This window comes from Anabrus simplex, chromosome 2 (assembly GCF_040414725.1).
Source record: "Anabrus simplex isolate iqAnaSimp1 chromosome 2, ASM4041472v1, whole genome shotgun sequence".
Lineage (NCBI taxonomy): Eukaryota > Metazoa > Arthropoda > Insecta > Orthoptera > Tettigoniidae > Anabrus > Anabrus simplex.
In genome coordinates, this window is record NC_090266.1 from 1,122,776,178 (window position 1) to 1,122,804,108 (window position 27,931).

At 41.0% G+C, this 27,931-nt stretch overlaps 1 protein-coding gene across 1 annotated transcript in view; it reads left to right on the plus strand.

The window, feature by feature from the left end:
• The window catches only part of LOC136863803 (17-beta-hydroxysteroid dehydrogenase type 6-like), a 176,023-nt gene extending 155,348 nt beyond the window's left edge, over positions 1–20,675 (plus strand). The window contains exons 5-8 of the mRNA XM_067140142.2: positions 4,877–5,009; positions 14,146–14,245; positions 14,330–14,431; positions 20,422–20,675. Coding sequence (XP_066996243.2) covers positions 4,877–5,009; positions 14,146–14,245; positions 14,330–14,431; positions 20,422–20,604 — 518 coding nt within the window. The 3' untranslated portion in view covers positions 20,605–20,675. The remainder of the gene's footprint in view (positions 1–4,876; positions 5,010–14,145; positions 14,246–14,329; positions 14,432–20,421) is intronic.
• The last annotated feature ends 7,256 nt before the right edge of the window (positions 20,676–27,931 follow it).

Sequence of the window (27,931 nt, forward strand, 5' to 3'; positions counted from 1 at the left end):
TCCTAAACCCCCCCTTGATAGATTGACAATATCGACTGTTTCTCAGCCCAATCACTTAGCCTGTTCGCCAATACCCCTGTGTAAACCTTACTCAGCGAGTCCAGCAGTGTTATTCCTCTATAATTCTTTGGTAGATTTCTGAACCCTTTCTTTTTGGAAATAGGGCATATTACACCAACTTCCCATTCTTTTGGGCGGTTCCCTCCTTCGAAAATACTGTTGGAAAGTTTAACTATACCTTCTACTATCTGATCGCGTTTGCCTATTTCCTTCCAAAAAACGTTACTTATACCATTACATCCTCCCGCTGATTTACTCTTAAGATTGCTCAGCACCCTCATCACTTCATCCCTCGAGATCTCTTTATCCAGTTCCTGAACGTGAACCTCTAGATTTCTCCCTCCTGTCATTTCTATTTCCACCTTTTTCCATTTGTCTTCACCTCCTAACAGCTCTCGAAAATAATCAAACCATTGATTGTCCGCTATATTCGATTTGCCAACCCTTTCCCCTCCCTTGTTAATTTTATTAATTCTGTCCCATACCCTATCCACTTGTTTCATTTTGCACTCCTTGTTAATTAGCTCTATTTGCTCTTTCATATATATTCCCTTTCTCTCTGCGATTTTTAATTTGTATTCTTTTCTTAGGTTACAGAACGCTATTCTTTCCTGGCTCCCTCCCTTCTTCCTAAACTCTTTTAGCGCCACCATCACTAATTTCCTTTTTTCTTTACATTCATTGTTGTACCAGCCCTCTTCATTCTTCTTCGACCTGCTAGGGACTCTATTCGCCTTTGCCACCCTTTTAATTGGGTATCGATTAACTCGAGTACTCTATCAGTATTACCTTCTCTCAAGGCCTGTTCCCTTCCACACCTAATTACATCCAGCTCCTTCTCTAAAAGGGCATTTAGCTCCTGTGTTGTATTTTCCGTCCACCTGTATTAAGTGTAGCTAGTGCCCTTCCCCATTCATCCCTATACCTCCTCCCCCTCTATTTTCCCTCGCTTCTTTCTAACATTACCCATACTGGTGCATGATGGGACTGAGCCCAGTCTCCAACCTGCATCTGTTTGATATACTCTAGCATGTCCTTTGTACACAATATTAAATCAAGCACACTCCCCCCCCCCCTGTTCCCTAATGAAAGTCAGCTTACCCACCCTATCTCCTTCCCACAATCCGTTCAAAATATAAAATTGGCCTGTGGCACATAGCTCCAACAGTTTTGATCCGTACCCATTCCTTTCTTTATCTGCATTTCGCTTTCTTACCCTCATCGTCATCATCTTCTTTACTACAAACAGGGCACAACTCTCCTATTCTGGCATTCCAGTCCCCCAATAACAACAATCCATCTTCATCAAATTTACCTCTTATGGTACTCGCTTCTATAACTAACTCCTCATAGAAATTTTCGTTCGCATAGGCAGAGTTCTGTGGGTGCCAATAAACAAAGGCCAAACATATCTTCCTTTCCCTCCCTTTTTCCTTCCCCCTACATGCTGAAGTCGCTTAAGTGCGGCCAGTATCCAGTAATCGGGAGATAGTGGGTTGGAGCCTCACTGTCGGCAGCCCTGAAGATGGTTTTCCGTGGTTTCCCATTTTCACACCAGGCAAATGCCGGGGCTGTACCTCAATTAAGGCTACGGCCGCTTCCTTCCACTTCCTAGGCCTTTCCTATCCCATCGTCGCCATAAGACATATCTGTGTCGGAGCGACGTAAAGCAAAAAGCAAAAAAAATAAAATAAAAAACCTTCCCCCTAGTAAATCTGGCCCAAATTACTTCCTCCATCTGGTTGTCAATAACTTCTACTAGCTCACTAACCTCTTCTTTTATCAATAGCGCTATTCCTCCCGGAGCTCTCCTTTTTCCGCTCTTTTTTCTCCTAGTTTTATATTTTACCTCATACCCTTTCCATTCTATCTCTTTCCCAAATTCAAGCCAGGTTTCTAGTAGTGCCACAATGTCAAAGCTATCCATCATTTTAATAACTGCCTCGTTACCTAATTTATTTAGTAGCCCTTCAATATTTATAAACCCTATCTTCCATTCTAGCTATGACTTCCCCTCCCGTCCCTCCCGGTTATCTCCCTTATTTTTGCTTCTTGTTATTCTGGCCCTTTCCACTTCTATTCCCATTCCATCTTTCTTCTTCCCATTGGGGCGCAGCTTGCCCTCCTATTCTTCCGCAAGTCTACTTTTCTTACCCCATAAGTCTTCCCTCTCGTCTCGACCTTTTATTTCCTCTCATGCTCCTTGTTCTTTAGTGGACACTTGCCTACTTACATTTGAACTTCCCGGATCTTGTGAGTCAACTTCTGCCGGCACTTGCTGACTCCCCGCTTCAGCTTCCGCACTGCTTACTGGACTGCTCGGTACGCTGACCCCTGACGTGCGCTCCTTACTTGCTTCGTTGTCCCGCACTGTATCCTCTTCTGTCTTCCTGTCACCCAGCCTGTTTTCTTCTCGTTTTAGGTTTTAGTCAATCATCTGTGACTTCTCCACCGTCCAACGCCTTACCCACTTTCCGTTTGAACTATCAACTGCTGTACCCTGATATGTGCTCTAAGCCCTTGACTTCTTGCTCTAAATAGATGAGCTCTATTTAAGCACTTACTGCCTTCACTTCCCATATCTCTTCTCACCCATAATTTCTCGCCTTGAAGATTGTTCGTATTTCTTACGATAATTTCCGCTATGAGAGTTGATATCAGTTTCACTCTGATAGGCCTGCTCCCCCTCACTTTTCCAACCCTTTCCACACCGTCGCTATCCACTTCGCTAAAGTTGATCTTCATCTTAGTCTGAATTACATCGAACACCTTGTATATGAGTTCAACTTTAACTTCTTTTACCTCTTCCTTCACTCCGTACATAAAAATATATTTCTTCACGCGTTCCTGTCCACTGTTCGCCTCTACTTTCTTCAATTTCGTTACCTCTTCTTCCAGGTTTTTGACTTTTTCCTTCAGTTTCCTGATTTTTCTTCGTTATTCCCCGTCTTTGCCGCTACCTCTTCAGTTTTGTCCTTTAACCATTTCTCCAGCTCTTCGAATTTACTTGACTGGTTCTGAAACATCTGCTTTAGTTGTTCTGTTGTACAGACATCCTTCACCTCTTCTCTGACTATTCCTTTAATAGCCTCCATGTCGTTCCAACTCATATTGCCGTTAGCATTCGGGCCGGGATTAAGTTCCACGCCCCCAATAACTAACAGCGTCGTAACCACCACAGCCACCAGCACCATCTCTGCTATCCTCCATAAGTCACTTTTGTGCTCTCTCTTCTCAGTTTTTCCCCATTTCATTCTCCATAACCACCTTCCTATCGCTGCTCGGTACTACTCCACACCAACCATTGTTCTGCACACTCCACTCAGCACAACCGCTCCCTTCGGTAGCTTGAGTTAGACTGAATTTTTCTCATATCATCAATTACTTGAGAACAATGGTACTCAGACATTAATTTGGTCTCATTAAATAAATTATGTATTAATGTAATAATAATAATAATAATAATAATAATAATAATAATAATAATAATAATAATAATAATAATAATCGTGTAACATTTCTAAACTCTTTTTGTCCAAAAATCTGGTGGGGCTAAGCCCCTTTAGTCCTTAACGAAGCACCGCCCCTGCTAATAACTTATATTTCTGAATATATCTTGAAGCTCATGAAATAATACAGTATCCCTGATCCGATATACAGTAAATATGAAGAAAGAGACAAAAAGATCAGTCGGTCGGTCACTTAATTTCTTGGCTTACGCTGCCTGAACCGTCAACAATAGACCCCAAGTGTAAGCGTACGAATTGTAGAGGATAGGAACTTTTACAAGAAACTTCGGGATAGTATACCTATTTCCAACCGGTCGCCCTCTAGGAGCGATTTTATGTTATAGGCCGCGGTAAAAAGATAACTCCTTAAAAATAAATAAATATTTTGATACTATCCTCGAACTCCCCATCGAAATAAATTACTTGACCTCCTCCACTATTTTGTAAGGATTACTATAACTTTGTCAGGACATTATTTGAATAAATGCTTCAGAAGTTATGACCATTTTAGACTGTAGCGGTAGTACGTTCCCTGTTGTCTGTTAGCAAGTTGCCTCTACCTCGCCGCTAGAGGTGCTAGTGTCGCTCCAGCTGTCAAACGGATGGACCTTCCTCTTATTAGAGAGCTTCGCGACTGGTACGCCTTCAGTTATGTGCGAACTGACAGCTGTACTTTTCTCTTGTTGTGACAGTCATGTTGAAATTGCATGGTATTTCAAAGCCAAAAGTTCAATTGTGCACAAATTTTTGAAGGAGATGGAAGCCTCCGATGGGGATATATCTCAAGCAGCGAAGTGCAAATAGCACTTACATTTGGACGGTACGAACGCTCTGTGGAATATTATAGATGAGAATCCTAAAACGTCCATGAGGGCCATTGCCAGATATCTCTAAATGTCCAAACCCTACAGCCGTCAGCCCTGAAGATGGTTTTCAGTGGTTTCCCATTTTCACACCAGACAAATGCTGGGGTAATACCTTAATTAATCCAAGATCGTTTCCTTCCCATTCCTAGCCCTTTCCAATTACAAAACGTGTGAGTAGGCATAACAAATGCTTCAGATGCCTCTATAAGTGCTAGGCGTAATTGACATCCGATGATGAGCCCGATACCTGAAACATAAAACAAGAACAACGGTTGTAAGTGTGATTACTTCATATCTTATAAACAGTTCCTTCCGGACATTTTGTTTATTAGGAATCTTTTGATCGTTTAATTGCGCTGTACTCAACCCTGCAGTTTGCGTCTATAATTTTTAATCACCTCGTATGTCAATGTTATATTGCCTCACTTTTTTCTGTTTCAGCTTTCGTAACTTTAAACGGTATCACCCCATACTCTGCTTCCAAACATGCATCAGTCGCTTTCACTGAAGGATTACGTCAGGAACTACAGAAATTCTCCATATCAGTGCACTCCATAGAGCCTGCTTTTTACAGGTAAGGAGAACATTTTATTATACTCAATTCTCTAGTCACTTAGTACATAGTTTTTGTTATTAATTAAAATTTCCTGCTTTCTTTACGAGTTGAATTCTATGAAATCCGGCATGTAAGGATTCTTTTTTGGTTATCAGTAATTAGACTGCTTTGATCCAGCTCTCCATGCTACCCTGTCATGTGCTAGCCTTTCCATCTCTACTAAACGACTGCATGCTACCCATTCTCTAATTTGTTACACGTTTTCTTGACTGTGAGCATGTCTACAGTATATCTCAAAAATTTAACATATTACAGACGTGAAAATAGGTATATTTAATCTCTTTTTAAGATAAAGTAACACGTATTTTTTTTTGTTTCGGATGAACACTTAAAGAGCGGGGGTTACAAAAAGTACTGAGAGGCTGGTTGAATTCTTTTATGAAGATACTGAAGATGTTACCGACATGAAAATTTGTATTTGGAATCTCCTTCAAAAATAAAGAAACGCGTATTCTATTGTTTTCGGAAAATCCAATTAAGGGGTGGGGGTAAATGAATTGAAAATTGAATTCAATTATTTGTTTGAGGATACTTATACCTCGGAAAGAAAGGTTGTTACTGGCGAGAAAATTGGTATTTGGAATCTCCTTTATCAAAAATAAATACACACGTATTTTGTGGCAGGGAGGAGTGTGGATTTAACTCAAGGGTGTGTAAAAGGTGTTGAATTCTTTTATGAGGATACAAATAAGGCGTGAATTTAAACAATGCACCCCTAAAGGAGTTTTGACTGGGGAGTGAGGAATAGAGACAAAAATACACATTTATATACAACCGTTTGAATTATGACGTTAAAATTTCAAATGGTATCCTAGGTGATAAATAACAGAAGGTTTGAAACAAATTTAACCGGGGTTAATTGGGGGTTAAGATCCGAAAACAAATACACTGACTGACAGAGCAAATGCAACACCAAGAAGGAGTGGTCAGAACGTTATGCCAATTGCAGGGTAGACTGACGTCACTGAGGTATGCTCATGATGTGAAATGCGCCGCTGTGCTGCGCACGTAGCGAACGATAAATGGGACACGGCGTTGGCGAATTGCCCACTTCGTACCGTGATTTCTCAGCCGACAGTCATTGTAGAACGTGTTGTCGTGTGCCACAGGACACGTGTATAGCTAAGAATGCCAGGCCGCCGTCAACGGAGGCATTTCCAGCAGACAGACGACTTTACGAGGGGTATGGTGATCGGGCTGAGAAGGGCAGGTTGGTCGCTTCGTCAAATCGCAGCCGATACCCATAGGGATGTGTCCACGGTGCAGCGCCTGTGGTGAAGATGGTTGGCGCAGGGACATGTGGCACGTGCGAGGGGTCCAGGCGCAGCCCGAGTGACGTCAGCACGCGAGGATCAGCGCATCCGCCGCCAAGCGGTGACAGCCCCGCACGCCACGTCAACCGCCATTCTTCAGCATGTGCAAGACACCCTGGCTGTTCCAATATCGACCAGAACAATTTCCCGTCGATTGGTTGAAGGAGGCCTGCACTCTCGGCGTCCGCTCAGAAGACTACCATTGACTCCACAGCATAGACGTGCACGCCTGGCATGGTGCCGGGCTAGAGCGACTTGGATGAGGGAATGGCGGAACGTCGTGTTCTCCGATGAGTCACGCTTCTGTTCTGTCAGTGATAGTCACCGCAGACGAGTGTGGCGTCGGCGTGGAGAAAGGTCAAATCCGGCAGTAACTGTGGAGCGCCCTACCGCTATACAACGCGGCATCATGGTTTGGGGCGCTATTGCGTATGATTCCACGTCACCTCTAGTGCGTATTCAAGGCACGTTAAATGCCCACCGCTACGTGCAGCATGTGCTGCGGCCGGTGGCACTCCCGTACCTTCAGGGGCTGCCCAATGCTCTGTTTCAGCAGGATAATGCCCGCCCACACACTGCTCGCATCTCCCAACAGGCTCTACGAGGTGTACAGATGCTTCCGTGGCCAGCGTACTCTCCGGATCTCTCACCAATCGAACACGTGTGGGATCTCATTGGACGTCGTTTGCAAACTCTGAAACTCTGCCCCAGCCTCGTACGGACGACCAACTGTGGCAAATGGTTGACAGAGAATGGAGAACCATCCCTCAGGACACCATCCGCACTCTTATTGACTCTGTACCTCGACGTGTTTCTGCGTGCATCGCCGCTCGCGGTGGTCCTACATCCTACTGAGTCGATGCCGTGCGCATTGTGTAACCTGCACATCGGTTTGAAATAAACATCAATTATTCATCCGTGCCGTCTCTGTTTTTTCCCCAACTTTCATCCCTTTCGAACCACTCCTCCTTGGTGTTGCATTTGCTCTGTCAGTCAGTGTATATTCATTCCTTCCTCCGAAACGGTTTAACGTACGAAGACACAGTTCCAAATAGCTGTGTATATTTTAAATCCTAGGTGTGAAATGGGAAATATTTATTAACGTTCCACCCCCTAAAGTCTTAAGTGAGGTTAGCTCCGTAAGCGCAATTATTCATCCCTTCAAAACCGTTAGACGTACAAAGTTGCAATTTTAGTCTTAGGTATAAAATATTGTATACTTCAAAATATTTCTCCCCTAAGGGGGTTAGATGACGGTTGATTCTCAAAAACACAATATCCATTCTTGCGAAACCGTTTCAGATACGAACTTCATTTTTTTCATGAAAGGTTGTCTTCTATATCCTAGATGTTAGTAAATATTTAAAAACATTCATCCCTTAGTTCATTCCTCCATTACGGTTCGACGTGCAAAATCAAAATTTCACAGATTGTTCGCCTTTACATCCTAGATGTAAAATATGATAGTGTTTAAAACATCGAAATACTTCCGTATGAGGTTCAAGTGAGTGTTTGATCAGAAAATAAACAATCATCCCCCAAAACGGTTTGACTTACAGCTGCTCCTCTAACCGCACGGCCAACTCGTCCGGTCCTTGTTTTCTTGATACAGCATAAGCTCAAAAGCCCATATCATGACCATACACAGTATTACGGCCAAGATCGGAAATATTGTAGTCATCTTACACATAGCCACGTGCTGCTCTCTGGTCATGGATCATGTTTGTTACAAACGGGAATGAACTTCTGAGGTATTTTCAAGTGTCAACAAAAGACTTACTTTGTTACAGAAATCCTCCATCAACGAATGCCCAGGAGCATTTTGTACCATCAGAAAAGCAAGTCGCTTGGAAACCAAACGGAGCCGAAAAGCCGAGATGACGTTGTTCTAGATCAGAGGTGCTCACGTTGAGCATTTCAAAGCGCGGGCGCCCAGCACTTTAAGCGGGCAGGCGGGCGATGAGTGCAGCGTATGCTATTCAGCCAGTGACGCTGTGGCTGTCACAGGCCATGAAGGATGGGCGAAGTTCTCCCACTCACTCTTGATCACTGCGGCGATACTCGAGTTTGAAATGAGGCAGAAAATAATGAAAGCCAGAGGGCAGAAGTATACGTCACTACAACGTCAAATATTGTTATAATGTACGTAATGAATTACAACTTTCACAATTATATTTTAAGAGGTGCTTTAGAATCATCATTAATAGACTATAATACGGAGTTAAGGCGAATAAGCTGTGGCTTGTGGCTGTTTGGGTTTAAATTATCTGTTAAACGCGCCAACAATCGAATTATGCTAACCGCGAATAAAGTCAGTTTATTTGTTTGAAGGCATACTGTTTATCTATTTGATAGATGCATTTAAATTGTTGTTGTAATTTAATCTTGGATAATAAATATCTATGTTCTGACTCATGATTAAATTCCCTCGCCATTTAGGAGCTAGCTATTATCATCGGATACCTGATAAGTGTTAATTGCTATTTTCAGAAATTCAGTGAACAGAGAAAGTCACACAAAACTGTACAAAATCAAGCAGTAAACTTGTTGAATTATGTAATGATATTACTTTTTGGTTAATGAATAACAGGAGTTTTAAAAAATGGAAATACTCTCATTTGCATCCAAGGAATTTAAATCGTAGCTTGTACGCTTAAACCCTGTACCCTTGTACATTGTTCACAAAAATGATAACGTCATGTTTTCTTTGCATGAATAAAAAACCTAACCAAACCAAACCCCATGGCACTACAGCCCTTGAAGGGCCTTGGCCTACCAAGCGACCGCTGCTCAGCCCGAAAGCCTGCAGATTACGAGGTGTCGTGTGTTCAGCACGGCGAATCCTCTCGCCCGTTTTTCTTGGCTTTCTAGACCGGGGCAGCTATCTCACCGTCAGATAGCTTCTCAATTCTAATCACGTAGGCTGAGTGGACCTCGAACCAGCCCTCAGGTCCAGGTAAAAGTCCCTGACCTGGCCGGGAATCGAACCCGGGGCCTCCGAGTAAGAGGCAGGCACGCTACCCCTACACCACGGGGCCGGCACTCCCTTTTTAATTTCTGGCAGTACCGGGAATCGAACCCGGGCCTCCGAGGACGGCAGTTAATAACACTAACCGTTACGCTACAGAGGTGGACTTTGAATGAATACATATAAGAAAATAAAACTTACCGTTTAGGCCTATATTGAGCGCAGTAAAAATAAAACCGGAATATCTTGAACAGGTCATTTCTTGCCGTTATAGCGTTTTATTTTAAATAATGTACCCCAATCAACATTTCGCTGAGTAGTGGAGAAGAGTTTTGTCATCACAATCGAAGTCACTGCCGCCTTCCCTGCCAAGTGTGTTCGCTCTCTCGCTTCACTGTGACGTACGCTTGCTGCGTAACCTGCCCGCATTTACGTCAGACAACCCCGGCCGCACTGGACTAGCCTCAACGGGCGTCCAACTGAGCATCCCTGTTCTAGATCATGAAGTCCTTCAAGTGAAAGATCATAACAGAGCAGAAAGAACTATAATTCTCAGTGGGAAGCAAGAAAGTGAGAACATAAAGTGTCATCAATATTTTTCTCGTGCTCTTAAGGAAATTCTTCAAATTCCTGCACACATTCCTAATGGAATGGTCTATACTGAGAAAAAATATAAGGGGTCGGGACTCTTCTGCGCCACTTGGGAAGCTCATCTTCAGCACATTAACATCTGTAAGGTACTATTAAGATCAGGTGACGAATACATCCGTGCTACGAGAAATCTGAGCGAAGAAATAACTCTCTCACTACAATCCCTCAGTGTCCCTCGATCTGACAATTTTCTACATCCACGCCTAGAAATAACTGATGCCAGGAAAGTGAGAACAGTACTGAGAGAAAGGGCATTCAGTGAGTGGTGTAACTTGCAGCAGAAAGGAAGAGGTGCCACAATTCGCTTTGAAAGCTACAGTCACAGCTAACCTCAGCTAACCACAGTTAACCTCGAGAAGAATATTTATTAAACAACAATTCCTTACTACAGGGAGAAATACCAGCTAGAGGAAGTCGACATAGCAGGTCTGATGATTGGAGCTAAGGGAACGATTCCCGTTTTTGCCGCTAATTTCTGGAAACAGATGTCTCTGCCAGTTACAACGTTACGGGAGATTGCCATCATAGCCTTAAGGGGTTCACTGATAATTCTAAGAAATCACTGTTACAATTAGGTTACCTTCAACACTTCTCAAGTACAATATATCTATTTCTCTTCTAAAAATAAATGTAAAAGTATACTTTGTCGCAAGGCAGTCTCTGCATGAGAGGAAGTATTTCATAAAATAAAATAAAATATCAGAGAGTTTGCCAAAATTTGTTCTATTCATGTTGATTATGGGAGCTCTAGAGAAGAAACAAACGTCCATCCAGTAGTAGCCCTCTGTTACGAAATAAGAAAAAGGAGACTTACATCCGACTATTCCGTCATGATGTAAATATTATCCCTGAATGAAAACCAAGGAAAATCAACGTTAACTTTGAGGTAGCTGCGATTTCTGCCCTTAAGAAAGTATTTCCTTCCGTGGAAATAAACGGGTGCTACTTGCACATGAAAAAAAGTATTTGTGGTGAACAGTGCAAGACGTTGGATTGAATAATGAATACCGTAAAAACAAAGACATTCGCCTGCACATCCAGTGCTCTAGACTCCCTGAAGCCTGATGGTATCGAAGATGGATCCCGACAATCCGAAATTGTCTCAGATGTTTTATTGTCTTGTAGAAAGTTGACTGGAGAATGAAGAAATTCCAATTGAACAATGGACTCGCTAGGAGAGGCGGCACCGTACTACCAAGCTTCTTGAAGGTTCGAACAGCAAAATAAACCACCAAACCTGAAGACCAAACCACAGGATCAAATAAGTATTCATTTGTATGAAGAGTGAAGCTGAAAACGCTGCATATACACTAGAGCCTAATTAAAGATTACTGGGAAAAGGAGGCAGAAGAAATAATGAAAACTTGATGAAAGTTTAGAAAAAAACGTGAAAAATTACTGGAGTCTTCACATCTTGTTTGGCTTTGAGAAGATAGCTTAGCTACAAACGGTAGATTAGGTTACATCTTGATGTACAGTATATAAAACTGTTGAGAAAGCTACAAACAAGCTAATGTTTGTAAACACAAAATAATGACAAAGCTAAAACAAGCTTCTACATGGATAGAGGAGAGTCGTACAATATGGAATACCATTTACTTTTGGCAGTATAACTTCTTACTGAAATCAGTTATGAAATATATATAAATATGGTTTGAAAATTCAAATAATTAGCCAAGATTCTCTATATTTTTAAATTGTAAATTGTTAATGTCTTCACGTCAAAATTATTTCTTTCAAAAAGTTGCACTTGATGAGTAATACGGAATACTCGGCTAATATGGAATAGTAGGGTAAATAATATGTAAATTAAAATACAGCTTCAATAAATTCTTTCAGTTATATTTAAGGAACGTTCTTACAGGTGGACATACAGAAATTTTAGAAAATCGAAAGAATAAAATTGGTAATTAACTTAAATGATAATCTGTATACACTAATTATTCAGAGTTTTCTTTTTACAGTCACATGTTCATTCAGTGACAAAAGTCACAGATGCAGAAACTGAGATCTATAGGTAGTTAAATGTTATAATATACCAGGATTAATGCAATTAATTTTAATTAATTTTAAACGTCATTTTACTTTGAAACTAAAACAGTATTCCATATATCCCGACACACCATGTTTGAATTAAAGGATTCGTCATGCCATAAACTTTGCACAACAAGGAAGTTACACTGGTGTAACAATATAAGCAACTCTTGTACAATATGTAACATTGGATTTCCCAGGACTAAACACAGTGTTGGTAATTAGTACAAGTTTTAAAAGAGTTACCTGCAAAAGCTTTTCAAATATGAGAAACAAATATTCTTGCTCCACGCACTAACCTCACTCACGAACATGTCGAAACTGAATACAAAGCATCATGAGAACATTTACCGTAATTTGACGAGTTTCCACCTGAGAGGAGTACCTTACAGGCAAGATATTGTGGTATTCCATATTGACCGACTATTCCATATTACCCGATTCTCCTCTATACTGTGCAGAATATTGACGAAGCTTATTTTAAACACGCCTGGATTATTGTAACCGCATTTGTCAGTCACTCGACCAGTCAACGAACTGGAAAAGTACCATGAGACGCCACTTTTCCATTTTAGAATCCAAGTGGAATACAGCGTGTGACAAATTTATTAAGTATATGGTAGCGACTTATGACCCACCCGGTATTGTGATTGACAGTAGGTAGGATTCAAGATTTATCGCGGAACACACACTGGACTGGTTGTGCGCGTTTATTTCTCTACACCACAAGCGACACTTACCTTTAATCAACCCTATGTAGTACCTGACTAATAGGCACAGCTGCCCTGAGCTTATACCACTCACCTGACTTTGTTCATTATCGACTCGTACAAAATTATAAGTTCAATCAATCAATCAATCAATCAATCAATCAATCAATCAATCAATCAATCAATCAATCAATCAATCAATCAATCAATCAATCAATCAATCAATCACTACTGATCTGCACTTAGGGCACTTGTCCAGGTGCTAGATTCCCTATCGTCGCCATAAGACCTATCTGTGTCGGTGCGACGTAAAGCCCCTAGCAAAAAAAAATTCCCTATCTGTTTTTTTCCTAGGCTTTTCTTGAATGATTTAAAAGAAATTGGAAATTTATTGAGCATCTCCCTTGGTAAGTTATTCCAATCCCTAATTCCACTTCCTATAAACGAATAATTGCCCCAATTTGTCCTCTTGAATTCCAACTTTATATTCATATTGTGATTTTATTACTTTTAAAGACACCACTCAAACTTATTCGTCTACGTCCCACGCCATCTCTCTACTGACAGCTCGGAACATACCATTTAGTCGAGCAGCTCCTTTCTCCCAAGTCTTCCCAGTTCAAACTTTGCAACATTTTTGTAACGCTACTCTTTTGTCGGAAAACACACAGAAGAAATCGAGCTGCTTTTCTTTGGATTTTTTCCAGTTCTTGAATCAAGTAATCCTGGTGAGGGTCCCATACACTGGCACCATACTCTAGGTGGGGTCTCACCAGAGACTTATATGCCCTCTCCTTTACATCCTTACTACAATCCCTAAACACCCTCAAAATCATGTGCAGCGATCATTACCCTTTATTTACAACCCCATTTAAATACTATATCAATGAAAACGGTGGTCTTATCCACCACTTAGGATTTACATACTGAGAACAGAACTCTAAACCACCAACACACCAGCCGAACACACTGTGGAGCAAGCCATCACCTCCATTTGTCTGACAAGAACATGAGATGAACTTACCCGCCAGGCACGGGCCACACGTATACCGCCACTAAATAATCAAATACTTTCCGGTTTCACTTAACCAACGTCTTTCCACAGCAAAGGCAAAATTCCTGGATAGATCCAGGATAAATCTAATGCTCAACAACTTCCCCAAACTAAAAATACATCTCTTGTACCACTATTTCACAATAACCTAAACCCGCACATGTGCACTGGCTGACTGATCTCAAATATTATTCCCTGGATTATCTTATTAACCTACCGATAATTCGCCATTTTCATTTAAATATATATAAATTAAAATTGTGTCTAGTTGCGTAATTTTAGATAATATTACAGTGCATAACGATAATAGTACAGAATGTTGCTGACAGTACTTTTGTATGCTATGTTTTCTTCTTTATTTCAGAACACCAATAATGCAAAATCTGTTCTCCTCAGCTGTTTGGGAGGGGTGTCCATTGCATATTAAAGAGGTGTATGGAGAGGATTACTTCAAGTTATATCAGGTGATATGATCTTGATAATTTCATTTTCTGTTGAAAGAAGTAACTACTGAGCATAAATCGTAATCAAAGTGTTTTTTGTTGCAGGCAAGAGATGAATACATACTCTCGACCTTTAGGTTAGTATCAAATAGGGTGAACGATGTTGTTGATGGTATGATTGAAGCATCCGTAGGTGTCAATCCACCGGTAAGTTTTTGTTTCTTGTTTCGTATTTTGTTTCTTTACATATTGTTTAGGCATCCCAATAAGTGATCTGCGCAGCTTTCTTACTTCTGTCTGGAACCTACTAACATAGTGGAAAAATATATGAAAGAATTAAATAGAGCCATATACACGTGGAAAGTAAGGAAATGCTGTGATTTGACAAAATAGGTATATCAGGTTGTTTTTGTTCAGAATCGAGCACACCTATTATGGTACCGTCACAGTTCTCACTCAGAACAGGAAGATGAACACAGACGAATCTGACTCATTTCTTTCACTGTCTCTTCTTCATCACAGATGCACTTGGTTTAGGTCTGCCAATACCAGTTCTTAAACGATTAAGTGACCTCCATGTAACTCAGTCGTCTTGTAGCCGGCCAGAAAATGTTCGGGTGGTTCAAAATCCTACCTTGAACTAACTCAGCGGGCTAATGGCCAAGACAGTTTCACCCTCAGCTCAACTGAAACCATCGTGTTTGCTCCGTCGGTCCGTATCGGTTCACATGCCTGCTGTAGGGTACTTTGAGACGTAGCAAGGGTCGATAAGGCTCTATAAAAGAGGTGCTCGCGCTGGGATCTTCGTCCCACAGACACACAGTGTATATAAGTGGGCGGACGAGCGGGGGAACGATCACCCAGTGATAATACCTACTATCAGAGCCACCCTCACAGAAACAAATTGAAATATGTGAATCACACAGCGAAAAGTTGCCGACACCTTGACAATGATATGACTGGCTTAAACCAATGCCACCGCTACACAGTCATTGCAGACACATCCCCCGACAAAATACACATATACGGAGGGCGATGAAGGCGGTATTTGAATGGTCGAAACCCATCCCTGAAGTTAGTTACAGAAATCCGTGATTTATAGGTCCAGTTGAATGGAATGACAGGAAAAAGTAACTAAATCAAGGAAATGTCTTCCGCAGACATAATCTGAATAACATTACGTGCCGTTACGATAATGCTAAACAGTATGGAAGCCGCCAATGTACTTTTCTTGGTAACCTTAGCTGTTATGTCAGTAATTAGCTCGAGTAGGCCGTATGGTTAGGGGGGCGCAGCTGTGAACTTGCGTCCGGGAGATAGTGGGTTCGAACCCCACTGTCGACAGCCCTAAAAATGGTTTTCCGTGGTTTCCCATTTTCACACCAGGCGCATGCTGGGGCTGTACCTTAATTAAGGCCACGGCCACTCCCTTAACACTCTTTCCTATCCCATCGTCGCCATAAGACCTATCTGTGTCGGTGCGATGTAAAGCACACTGTAAAATAAAAGTATTAGCTCTTATGGAACTCTGAGTGTGAGAAGTCAGAGCACGCAGGTGTTGCTAAAATAATTTATTAAAGATAATTTAGGCCTTATTTTTCTTGTAATAGTTTAACATCACGAACCTAGCACTCCTTGGATTTGAATAGAATATTACATAGTTAAAGCAGGAGAGAAACTTAGAGGAACCTCCGTAGTGTGTAGAGCAGGAATAACTGTCAGGAAGAATCTCACCCATACGTACAGAAGATAATACACTGACGATTAATATACAGTAGCCTGTATCTACACGCAGGAACACACAGACGACACGATTTCTTCCAGACACATTTGCCGTATTATCTGCGTCAAAATGATGGAAATATTATCCTCGGAGGCGACTTCAACTGTGTTTTAAATAAAAGCAAAATATCAGACTGGAGAATTCCATCCCTCGCCGGCATTACGGGTGAGTATATCGGGAATTTAGAATTCGTAAAATTTCTCGCCAACAGATTGCGGCCGTTTTAGGAAAGCATCACTCAACTACACGAGGACACACGCGTGGCATTCCGAACAAGAAAATCATTTTTAATCTCCAAGCAATTCGACGCGCTGTATTATTATGTTAAAACTATCCCCATAATGACGCAGCAATACTTAATATTAACTTTGAGAATACCTTTGACAGAGTTCACCATAGTTATTTCTTCACGATTCTCGACAAGTTTGATATTCCAAGGTCAACCTGTTGTATCTTTAGAAATCTACACACTCATGCTCATTCCAGAATACTCCTAAATCTCAATTTCTTCAAAATAATCTATTCCAGTAAGAAAGTCAGTTCAACAGGGATGTACAATATCACTGATTCTCTTCCCCTTAAGTGTAAAACTTCATTCGAGCTGTCGATCACCTACTGAAGGACGTACCAAACCCGCACAAGATGTTTACATTCAGAGCTTATGCCGACTACATAACACTGTTAATACTAATCCGAACCCAAACGGATCAGCTGAGGGGAAAATTATCTGTGTATGAAAAAGCCGCCAAAGCGAAAGTGAAATGTCAGAAATATGCCTTGTTACCACGGGATAACTGGCCGTGCCAAAATACCAGTAAAAGAAGAATTAAAAATCATCGGTTTGAAATGTACGGGTAATTTTCAGGAGACAAACCAAAAGTATTGGACTAGAGTAATCACACCGTGCGGAACTCAATGATGACTCACCTCAGGAGGAATCTTGACCTAGTACAGGAAGTACGGCATATTAATCTATTCGCTCTATCTAAATTATGGTACACAGTCCAGGTCCTTCCCCTTTTCAGAGAAACATGCGCAAAGAGTGGAGCCTCAGCTCAGAAGATCAGTTGAGCAAGGAGTCCTGAGGCTCATCGCAGTCTCCTCTAAGTGTCAGGCCCTACTTCGAGAACTATTCTAATGGCAAAGAACGGACTCGGAGATATAAATGATGGATACTTTTGGACGTCAGCTCAGACGTGAAATCTTTTGGTAGAATTCTCAAGCTTCAAAAAATGGCCGGAGACTTTGTAATCCTTCTGTCTTCATACGAATCAACAGTACATTCCACCCCACGAAAACTATCTACAATCGTATTTCCGTCATCGTGTCACACCACGGATCTTGGAAATATTTCCTTACAAAAACTGGAAAAATTTATGGAAGCAGTTCAAAACTCACGAGATTCCAACAGAATGGAAACTCTGCATATGTAGTCATTCAAGAGGCCACACCATCCGAGGAGAAGAAATTTCGCCACAGCTTGATCCTGTCACCCTTGTGTAAGGAAAGGGCGTTTAAAACTATCGATACGCAACTCCACAGACTCACACGCTGTTGGTGACACGCTAGATGTCTGGCAATGGACACTTAATATGGCGCAGCAGCTTACATCTTCCAGCAACCCTAATAAGATGTACTTAATTTTGAACGTAACCAATAGGGAAAAATATCACCCTAGTATGGCTATCAATGGTCTTTCTTCACTATGTGCAGACCGAAGATAGATGCTCTGTACACATCTTTAGACAGTTCCTCAAGGCAGCGAGACAAAAACTGCCATTGTATGGTAGTTTTCTAGCGCAGGAGAAGTTCAATGAACTTTCTGTTCTTAATTTATAAGTGATAGATCGCGTGTGCATTTTATTTATTTTTTAATTCAAATGTGTATTTGTGTATTTACTTACTAGCAAATTTAAGCATCATTCATGCATTTTAGGCAAGCCGGTGACTCCAATAGCGGGCCATCTTTGTGGACTAAGGCTCTCACTGCGTAATTATCATAAATCAGAAATACTTAGCACATGATTTTCCGTCAATTTTCCTTCAAAAATATACAAATGCTTATTGTGGCTCTTATTTCTCTATTAAACTGCAGATATAGGCGTTCATTTACGTAATTCAGTTTTAATTTAATTAAATTTTTCTTCACAGGCTGTGCTGGATAGCCTGGAAGTATACGGTGCGGGACTAAAAGCTAAATCGCAAGGACAGGTGGACCATCCCGTATACACTTGTCTCCGTGTTCCATTGCCCTCTCGACACTAACACTATAATTCCCCGTGTCACGTATTTGTCACACAAATTACTTCAAGTTACAAGGAGGATCAGTTCATGCCTCCTCTATTATTACACAATAAGAAATATTACTCCTCAGAGTCGTAAACAGCCTTTGCTTAAAAGCTCTAGATTTACTCTTAGGTAACGCCCCGGATATCAACGCCGATACGTGCTATGAAAAGAGTAAGCAATTTCTCTACTTAAGAAATTGAAATTATTTCAGAATTTTATTTATTGATCTATTGATCTAATATACAATTTAGGAGTTTTTTTTACATACAAAATGAACTGTGATGCTAATATCCATGATGTGCAATTTTTCCTAATTTCATGTACTTCCTGTATTGCAAATATTCATAATCTGTGGTTTTATAAGTACAATGAACTTCCCGCATTGTTAATATTCAGGATCTGTGTGCTTTTTATTAGTTTCGCTTTTTTGATATACTTGTCGTATTGTTTCTAACGTAAACATGCAACCGTATTAGCTTCAAGGTGAATTCTCACCAGTACAATCAATTTACACTTTTCTGATAAGAAAGTCGTGAACCAATGTTATTTTATTTAAAACTTTTTTCTGTGTCATATACAGTATTATTAAAATATGTCACATCATAATAGACATATTAAAAAGATCGAAAGCATACAAAATCGTTTTACGAGAATCTGATATGATACGAAGAAACTTTATGAAAATCAAATCTTTATGACGTTATATACTAGTTAGTCTGGCGTTACAAGATTAATCTGTGCGGTCTGAAGTTATGATCATTTCTCCAGACAAAGAGGAAAGGGGGTATACCGTCCACGCTCTTGGTAAATCTGAACCAAAAGCACGCATTCGCTTTCAACCTAAATATGCAGGAGAGATATTCTTTAAATATCCTATTTGTTCCTTAGGTTTTGTGCTTCAGGAAATGAATTCCATATTTTGAATTGAAGGCATGTACACAAAAGTGACCTAACCTTAAACGCTGAAAATGTCGAGGTTAGTGCTGCAATATGTTAATTGAGATAGATACTATTAACGGTTGGTCTAACATCGAATGGCCACTAAATCTATCCCCCTGGATTTCTTGCGTGTCCGATGAGATAGTTTCGTGGAGCGAAGAAGTACACAAATTCATGCAGACTACCCGTCTAATGCTGTAAACATACATTGAAATACCATTTTAACTACGGTAGTAACTATAGAAACTTCTACACAACAAGAAAGTGTTTAACATGCATGCTCCCTGATATAGAAACAGGCAATGCTCGGTGTTCATTTGATAAATGAAAAGTTACTAATAATCTCACAATTAATCTTTTCTTGGAAATTAATGTTTTTCAGCTAATAAATAATAATAATAATAATAATAATAATAATAATAATAATAATAATAATAATCGTATGGCCTTAGCTACCATATGCAGACATTTGGATTTGACGTAACCTGGCTGTCTGCTCGTCAATTTCACGTTCTGTTTTACTCTAGGCCTACTAGATGGCAGACCGAGTAAACTGAAACTCTCTTGGGCGTCTATGGTTGAGATTAAATTACGTCGCGTAAACATCAAATGTGTCACCAGAGATCTTTTACATGCCGACATCGTTCGACATGGAGTGTCGAATGGACTTTTCTCCGCCCTTCAAAAATACGACTATTTCTGCCGGGTTTGAACCCGCTAGCTTGGGATCCAGCAGACGACACTCTAACCACTGATTCACAGATGCAGCTGTTTTTCAGCTATAAATCCTTTGTTGTGTTTAAAACAGAAACTGATGTACTGAATGATATGGTGTACTGTATGTTTGAATTAATGAACAAATCATAAACGGATCATTCTATTTTTAATGATTGTTAATTAATATATCGTTGAATTATGCAACTAAATAAATTTATGATGTGCATTTAGATAAGAGATAGAAATAAAACGTGAAACAGATTTTCTGAGAAATTTGCAAAAACTTATTTTTTTACATTTTGATGATGATGATGCTTGTTGTTTAAATGGGCCTAACATCTAAGGTCATCGGCCCTTTTACATTTTGAGGAATGTGAGCGTTAAAACGCTTTTGTTAACATGTCTTCCACTGCTTCTCCATACGTAATTGTAATATTTATTAAATTAAATCTGTTCCATTACGTTTCAGGATAGTATTTCACCCTCTCTGATTGATTGGGTAATGAAAACTCTCGTAATCTATGCTCCAACTGTCGCTTGGAACTTCTTCAAGGATTTGTTTCAGCCAAAATTACCAACATTTGGAAACTGGATTGTTAACAAGCTGCAAGCTATGAGTAAAGAGAAGGAAGAGAAAATTCGACAGAGATAATGTTACTCCAGATACGTGATACCTCTTCCTTAAATTAGCAAATTTAATTTGTATTTGTGTTAATAAATAAAATACGCATTCTTATTCTTGTGCTTCTTCTTCCTCCTTACCTTTCTCCCTGTGTATTTGAGCCGGCAAAAAGAATATAAATTCATTTAACCAAGGCACTTTCATGCTAATCCTTAAAAACACTGTCGGGAAAATTTTGTATCACCTTCAATATTCTGTTCAGTTTATTAAATTCTTGTACCCGTGTTTGATAGGCTAGTCTTTTCACATTGCAGAGTACGTATTTTCACAACAGTAATGCCATCTAGTGAAGAGGAGTGGCAGCAGAAGAGACAGAGCATCCTCAAGAAACAATAACAAGCGTAATATAATAAAGGAAGGGGAAGGTTGTCGGTTTACTTAACTGTTGATATCATAATCATATCCACGTGCGGTTTCCATGTGCCGGGCTGAAAAGGCAAAATTCCCTATGATATATCAAGTGGCCCTCCAGCCCAGAACTTTTTACGAATAAGTGAACTAATTATGAATCAAATGCCCAATCGCTGGTTTAGAAAGGAGCGCTACAACGTGCTGTATTTTGGATGTGAAAAACAGCAGTCATTTTACTGCACACCTTCTATAACAGGGTGCATTTTTAACCACACCAAGTTGCAGAAAATAACATTCAATAACTCGTTAATTTATACACGTACAGACAATCCACTCTACTGAAAATTTGCTTGTGTGTGGTATGTGCCTTGAACGATCCATTAGCTCTGAACTGCAACTCTGTTCCGCGAAATACGTGTAGAGAAGGCGTGGAGCTGTTTGGAAACTCCTGCTCAAACCGTCTGCAAGCTTCGGCTGCACTCCGACTAGATTCTTCGTAGATTAAAATTATGTCTGTACATTCGTCGTTCCCGAACACACCAGCCAATGTCGATATGTTGACTGCAGCTGTAGTGCTACTCTACCAAATATAGCCTACCACTAAGCATTCGAAAACGAGACTTATTAACCCAAGAAGGTTCATTTGACGGGTAGCGCTGAGGAACATGAAGAGAACGGCCGTCCTGTTGTTTTACCTTTAAATTCTGACGTGAATAACCTGCAGGCGGTAATACCCCGGAGAAAATCAGTTATTAGATATCCCATTCATCACTCGTGCATGCGGAACACTTGTAAGAAGAAAGCACGACGCCTGCGGGCTGCCTGGTATATATACAGCGTGATTCAGCCACCCCTTCTGATGTAGTTTTATGCAACCCACAATATTCACCCCGACGAGGAAACATCTGCCCTGCCGATATGCTCAGACAACACAACCGGATATCATGGTATTTACCGCCTCACCATGATAGGACGCCGTAATATTATACTCGTATTAAACACTGGAAGACATGCGTGTGCCTTCTAGATCATATGAACCTGACACGCCGGCGAAACACTAAATTAATATTGTGGCCACAGTAAACCTAATTCTTGCTATAAGCTGCCCAGTGTGCCGTACGGAGCCGTAGTGTAGTTGGTACAGGCGTGGCGAAGCGGGCTTGCATGTTAGGTGGGAGGTTCGAGTCTAGGGTGAGGATTACCAATTTTTTAAATATTTGTTTAATACGTACCGCACGCAACCCGTTGCGGTTTTCTAACCTGTTCCCCTATCGGGCGCGTCCCAGATGGCGGATAGGGGACCCTTCTGACTTGTCTGGAGGGTATGACGGAAATAAAATACCCTCTCGCGGACCAAAAACAGGTATTGCCAGAAAAAGTCTTGAGGCATTGTGATTGTTACTAGCCCAAGTCACGGTTTGGAAGTGGAGGCCTCGCCCACTCATGCTAGAGAGGCATCCATGGTTCCTCCAAGTGGGTGATACGGTGGTTCATGTGAAGTGGGGCTGCTGATTGAGGTGAAGGCTCACTGCGGGGTGCAGGAACCAACACAACACTTTGCTCTAGCCAGGTTTGTTCCCCCTTCAGTAAGCCTACTCACGTGGTCTCCACTTGGCATTATCATGACTGAGTTCACAGCCATGACTTTACCCCTAGGTTGAGATCGCCCTTTCCCCAACTCGCGGCTCGTCCAGGCAAATGCCGGGATTGTACCTAACTTAGGTTATGGCCGCTTACTTCCCTCTTCCTTGTCTATCCCTTCCAATCTTCCCATCCCCCACAAGGCCCCTGTTCAACATAGCAGGTGAGGCCACCTGGCCGAGGTACTGGTCCTCCTACCCAGTTTTATCCCCCGACCCAAAGTCTTACGCTCCAGGACACTGCTCTTGGGGCAGTAGATGTGGGATCCCACGCCGAGTCCGAGGCAAAAACCAACCCTGGAGTGTAAAGATATTAAGAAGAAGAAGAAGAAAATTAGGTATATCATTTTAAACGTGTTTTGACGCCGCAATATAAAATTAACCATAAAACATTCACTAAAAGTGAAAAGGGCCATTGGAGCTCTCAGGCAAGCCTGGTCAGACAGGAAAGGGTAGGAAAAATGATAATGCTTATACTTTAAAGTGTAGCGGTGCATTACCAAACAAATTTAATTTCAATGAACTCACTTCTGATTTTATATTTATTACAACACCCAGTACGTGTCCCCTCCAGAATTTAGCCTTCCTTTTCGAACACCAACATAATTTATTTATTTTTTTTTTTTGCTAGGGGCTTTACGTCGCACCGACACAGATAGGTCTTATGGCGACGATGGGATAGGAAAGGCCTAGGAGTTGGAAGGAAGCGGCCGTGGCCTTAATTAAGGTACAGCCCCAGCATTTGCCTGGTATGAAAATGGGAAACCACGGAAAACCATTTTCAGGGCTGCCGATAGTGGGATTCGAACCTACTATCTCCCGGATGCAAGCTCACAGCCGCGTGCCTCTACGCGCACGGCCAACTCGCCCGGTAACATAATTTATTAGCAGCAGTCATTGCGTCCTGTGTTGCATAAGCAGTATGCAAGTTAGAACCAATAATTTGATCATCAATATCGGACAAGTGTTCAATTGTAGGAAGGGCATCTCGAATTACACACATATAAATATTCAAACATGCTTCGCCTTTGTCACGTAAGTTTTAAACACACAAGTTCAACCTCCAACCTAATAATACACCAGACTCTTCCGGCTTATATAACTCAAAAGCAGATTTTCAATTTATCGGTCGAAATGTTGTGCCGTTTTGCTGCCCTGCTGTGACTTTGCGGTGTACTCCTCATTAAGCACCAGCAATAATATGCTAGTCCGCCTCCGTGATCTAGTGGTTAGTGTGATTAGCTGCCACCCTCGAAGGTCCATGTTCGATTTTCGGCTCTGCCACGAAATTTGAAAAAGTGGTACGAGGGCTGGAACGGAGTCCACTCAGCCTCGAGAGGTCGACTGATTAGAGGTGGGTTCGATACCCACCTCAGCCATTCTGGAAGTGATTTTCCGTGGTTTCCCATTTCTCCTCCAGGCCAATGCCGGGATGGTACCTAACTTAAGGCCACGGCCGCTTCTTCCCCTCTTCCTTGTCTATCCCTTCCAATCTTCCCATCCCCCACCAAGGCTGCTGTTCAATATAGCAGGTGAAGCCGCCTGGGCGAGGTACTGGTCATTCTTCCCAGATGTATTCCCCGACCCAATGTCTCACTCTCCAGGACACTGCCCTTGAGGCGGTAGAAGTGGGATCCCTCGCTGAGTCCGAGGGAAAAACCAACCCTGGAGGGTAAACAGATTAAGAAAGAAAGAATAATTTTTACTATATAAAGTCTTAATTCCAACAAAAAAACAATTTTAGGATACTTAGTATATTTCTGTTGTTGTTTATTTTGGATTATGGATGATTTGGGTTGAAATTATAGCAAAAAATAATAGAAAACCGCAAATGAACAACGGTGAACTATGCAGTACGTTGCGGGAAGTTCATCATATCTTCTCAAATAACTGTTGAGTGATAGAGAAAAACGAGCTTCAGATTGGAAATCAGCACTTGCTAATCAGCTAACATCGCATACTTTCATTTCTGGTCGGTTCCATGGCTAAGTAGTTACGTGCTGATCTTTCGTCACAGGGATCCTGGGTTCGATTCCTGGCAAGTTCTAGAATTTTAATAATAATTGGTTAATTCCCCTGGCACGGGGACTGGATGTATGTCGCCTACGAGCATCAAATCAAAAAGACCTGCACCAGACCTGAGGCCACACAGCATTTCATTTCTGAGAGCGAAAGAACGTTTAAATTTGTTGCACTGTGTTGTTATTTTTATTACTGTTTTTGTTATTGCTGTTGAACCCATTGTCCTTGGCCTTGAAGACCCTGTTTGAGCCTGCGGTCTTGAAGAAATGATCATTTTATCACCGTCCTTCGTTTACCTCCGGATTACGTGAGCTTATTAATTATCTTGAACGCTCGTTAGGCTGAGTTCGCAATCTGTCTTGGGTCATGACATTTCATAGGTAGTTCCTTAATAAGTTTCAGTTTCGAAAACAACAGCAAAAGAATAATTGGGTCTAAACTTTTATAATTTAGTACCACTTTTCACTGATTCTTTAATAACTTGACGCAGATATTTGCGTTAAGGTACTCATCGACCCTCCATACAGCCATTTTTAAGAAAATTTTGGAATTTTTTTATTGGCCCATACGAATGTATGTTTTATCTAGTTTCCAGAAATGTATAATTTATATATGTTTTCTTCTTATTTAGCTTATTTATATACATTTAAATGATCGGTGCGCACGTGTTTCAGCAGCTGTCACTTTGACAACTTGACGTTTCTGGCTTGATATTTCAATATCATTTCATTCAAAGCGCGGGATGTGTTTGAACGCTTTATTTCTCATACTCAGAAGTTAGTTTTCCTGGTGGGCAGCAGATAGAAGCACTAACTATGTTGTATTCCTTGAATAAAGGAAGAACGTCTTTCTTCCTTGCCACGTGGTCATGTGAGTGATAGTTATTTTGTACATGTGGTCTTCATGTTTTATTTTGAAAGATCGGCTCCAAGTCTCGTACGCAAAATAGAAGGAAATCACACGTGTTTCAAGGGAATTAACACGCTAAGACACCTACGGAATTTCAAAATAACAAGTGTTACTGATAGTGTGAATAATCATGTGCCAAAAAGTCATTCACATAGGTTAGGTTCAGACATTGTAAATACTGACGTATTTAGTGATGTTCATTTTTGTTCTGGGAACGTTCTGTTTAATTTAGAATGTCTACATACTATGATTTTATTTGTAGCATGCCCTGAATGTTTGACATGTGGTAGTTTAGTTATAAACGAAGTAGATAATAAGAGATTGGCTGGGCCATTTCTATATTATTATAATGTAATATGTGTGGCTATCAAACACAAGACAAGACGAAAAACCCTATAACTTGGAGTAATGGACAGTATTTGCCACTTTAACAACGGCTGTACGTCAGAACTGGACATTCTCAAGAAGGCTGGCATCAATCCAGGCAAGTATACAGTGTCCGGCGTAGGTGGCGCAGATAAGGAGCACCTTTTGTGGCTCTGAAGCAGTGTACTCCGGAGCAAAAACAACGTCGGTGATACGGGCGAGGAGGAAGCACAAGATTGACCTAAAATCCCGAGAAGAAGGCACCACCTATGCATCAGGAGGCTTTTAGGAGCATAGGAGTAAGCTACTTTACTCTAAATGTATATCTCAACTTTAAGTGACTTTTTCTCACGTTTCATTTTTTTCAGCATTTGACATTACTTTGGCAAATGAAATCTACACTTAGAATAGAGATATTAACTTCATTCAGAAACTAAATTGTAGCTAAATAATTCAGCTATGTTGTATAGCAGAATAATACAATTACATTAAAATTAAGGGTCCGGACCCCTGCAATTAAATTATTCTTCTCTATTAGAATAATTCAATTTATGGAAAAACATGAATAAACTTGGCCCTATGAAATCTACGAAAACTATTCTGCTATGTAACACTCAGAATGTATTGAGAAGCAATCTGAAGCAACAATGAGCCTTTTATGTTGAATACGAGCAGAGATATTACGTCCCAAAAATGCTTGTTATTTTTTCAAAATTTCTTTGGGAAAAACCCCCAGAAATTCATTTTGGATTATTTTATGCCAGAAATCCACTAGTTTATACCCTTAGAATCCGTGATATAAGTTTCAAGAAAATGGAATAACTTTGCTGAAATTTCATCACTAGTGTCGATGAGTACCTTAGTAAAAAAGGGTCACTGTGTTCAAAAGTGTAAATTGTCCTTTTTGCCGTGTTAAGAGGCGTAAATTGTTAATACTAAATTGTCACGTAGCTGTCAGCTTGCATTCGGGTGATAGTGGGTTCGAATCCCACTGTCGGCGGCCATGAAGGCGATTTTCCACGGTTTCCCATTTTCACACCAGGCAAATGCCGGGGCTGTACCTTTATTAAGGCCAAGGTCACTTCCTTCCAAAAATAACAATAATTGTCTGGTCCTTTCTTATGCCGTCGTCACCATAAGACCTACCTGTGTCGGTGCAACGTAAAGCCAATTGTAAGAAAATAAAATAAATAAAAAACAGCTAAATTGTTTGTTTTTTTGCTAGTTGTTTTACGTCGCACCGACACAGGTAGGTCTTACGGCGACGATGAGACAGAAAAGGGCTAGGAGTGGGAAGGAACCGGCCGTGGCCTTAATTAAGGTACAGCCCTAGCATTTGCCTGGTGTGAAAATAGGAAACCACGGAAAACCATTTTCAGGGTTGCCGACAGTGGGGTTCGAACCTACTATCCCCCGAATACTGGATACTGGCCGCACTTAAGCGACTGCAGCTATCGAGCTCGGTAGTTAAATTGTCATTATTGTTGTGTTAGGATGCGTAAATTGTTATTATCACTAAATTTTAATTATTGCTGTGTAAGGAGGCATAAATAATAATTATTATTAATAATCTGTCATAATTGCTGTGTTAAGAGTCGTTAGATAGTCATTGTTACTAATTATTCATTATTGTCGTGTCAGAAAGTAAAATTGTCATAATTCATTAGTAACAAATAACATTAATACCAGTAAGAAAAAAAACAACAATGTGTCCGCCTCTGTGGTGTAGTGGTTAGCGTGATTAGCTGCCACCCCCGGAGGTCCGGGTTCGATTCCCGGCTCTGCCACGAAATTTGAAAAGTGGTACGAGGGCTGGAACGGGGTCCACTCAGCCTCGGGAGGTCAACTGAGTAGAGGTGGGTTCGATTCCCACCTCAGCCATCCTGGAAGTGGTTTTCTGTGGTTTCCCACTTCACCTCCAGGCGAATGCCGGGATGGTACCTAACTTAAGGCCACGGCCGCTTCCTTCCCTCTTCCTTGCCTATCCCTTCCACAAGGCCCCTGTTCAG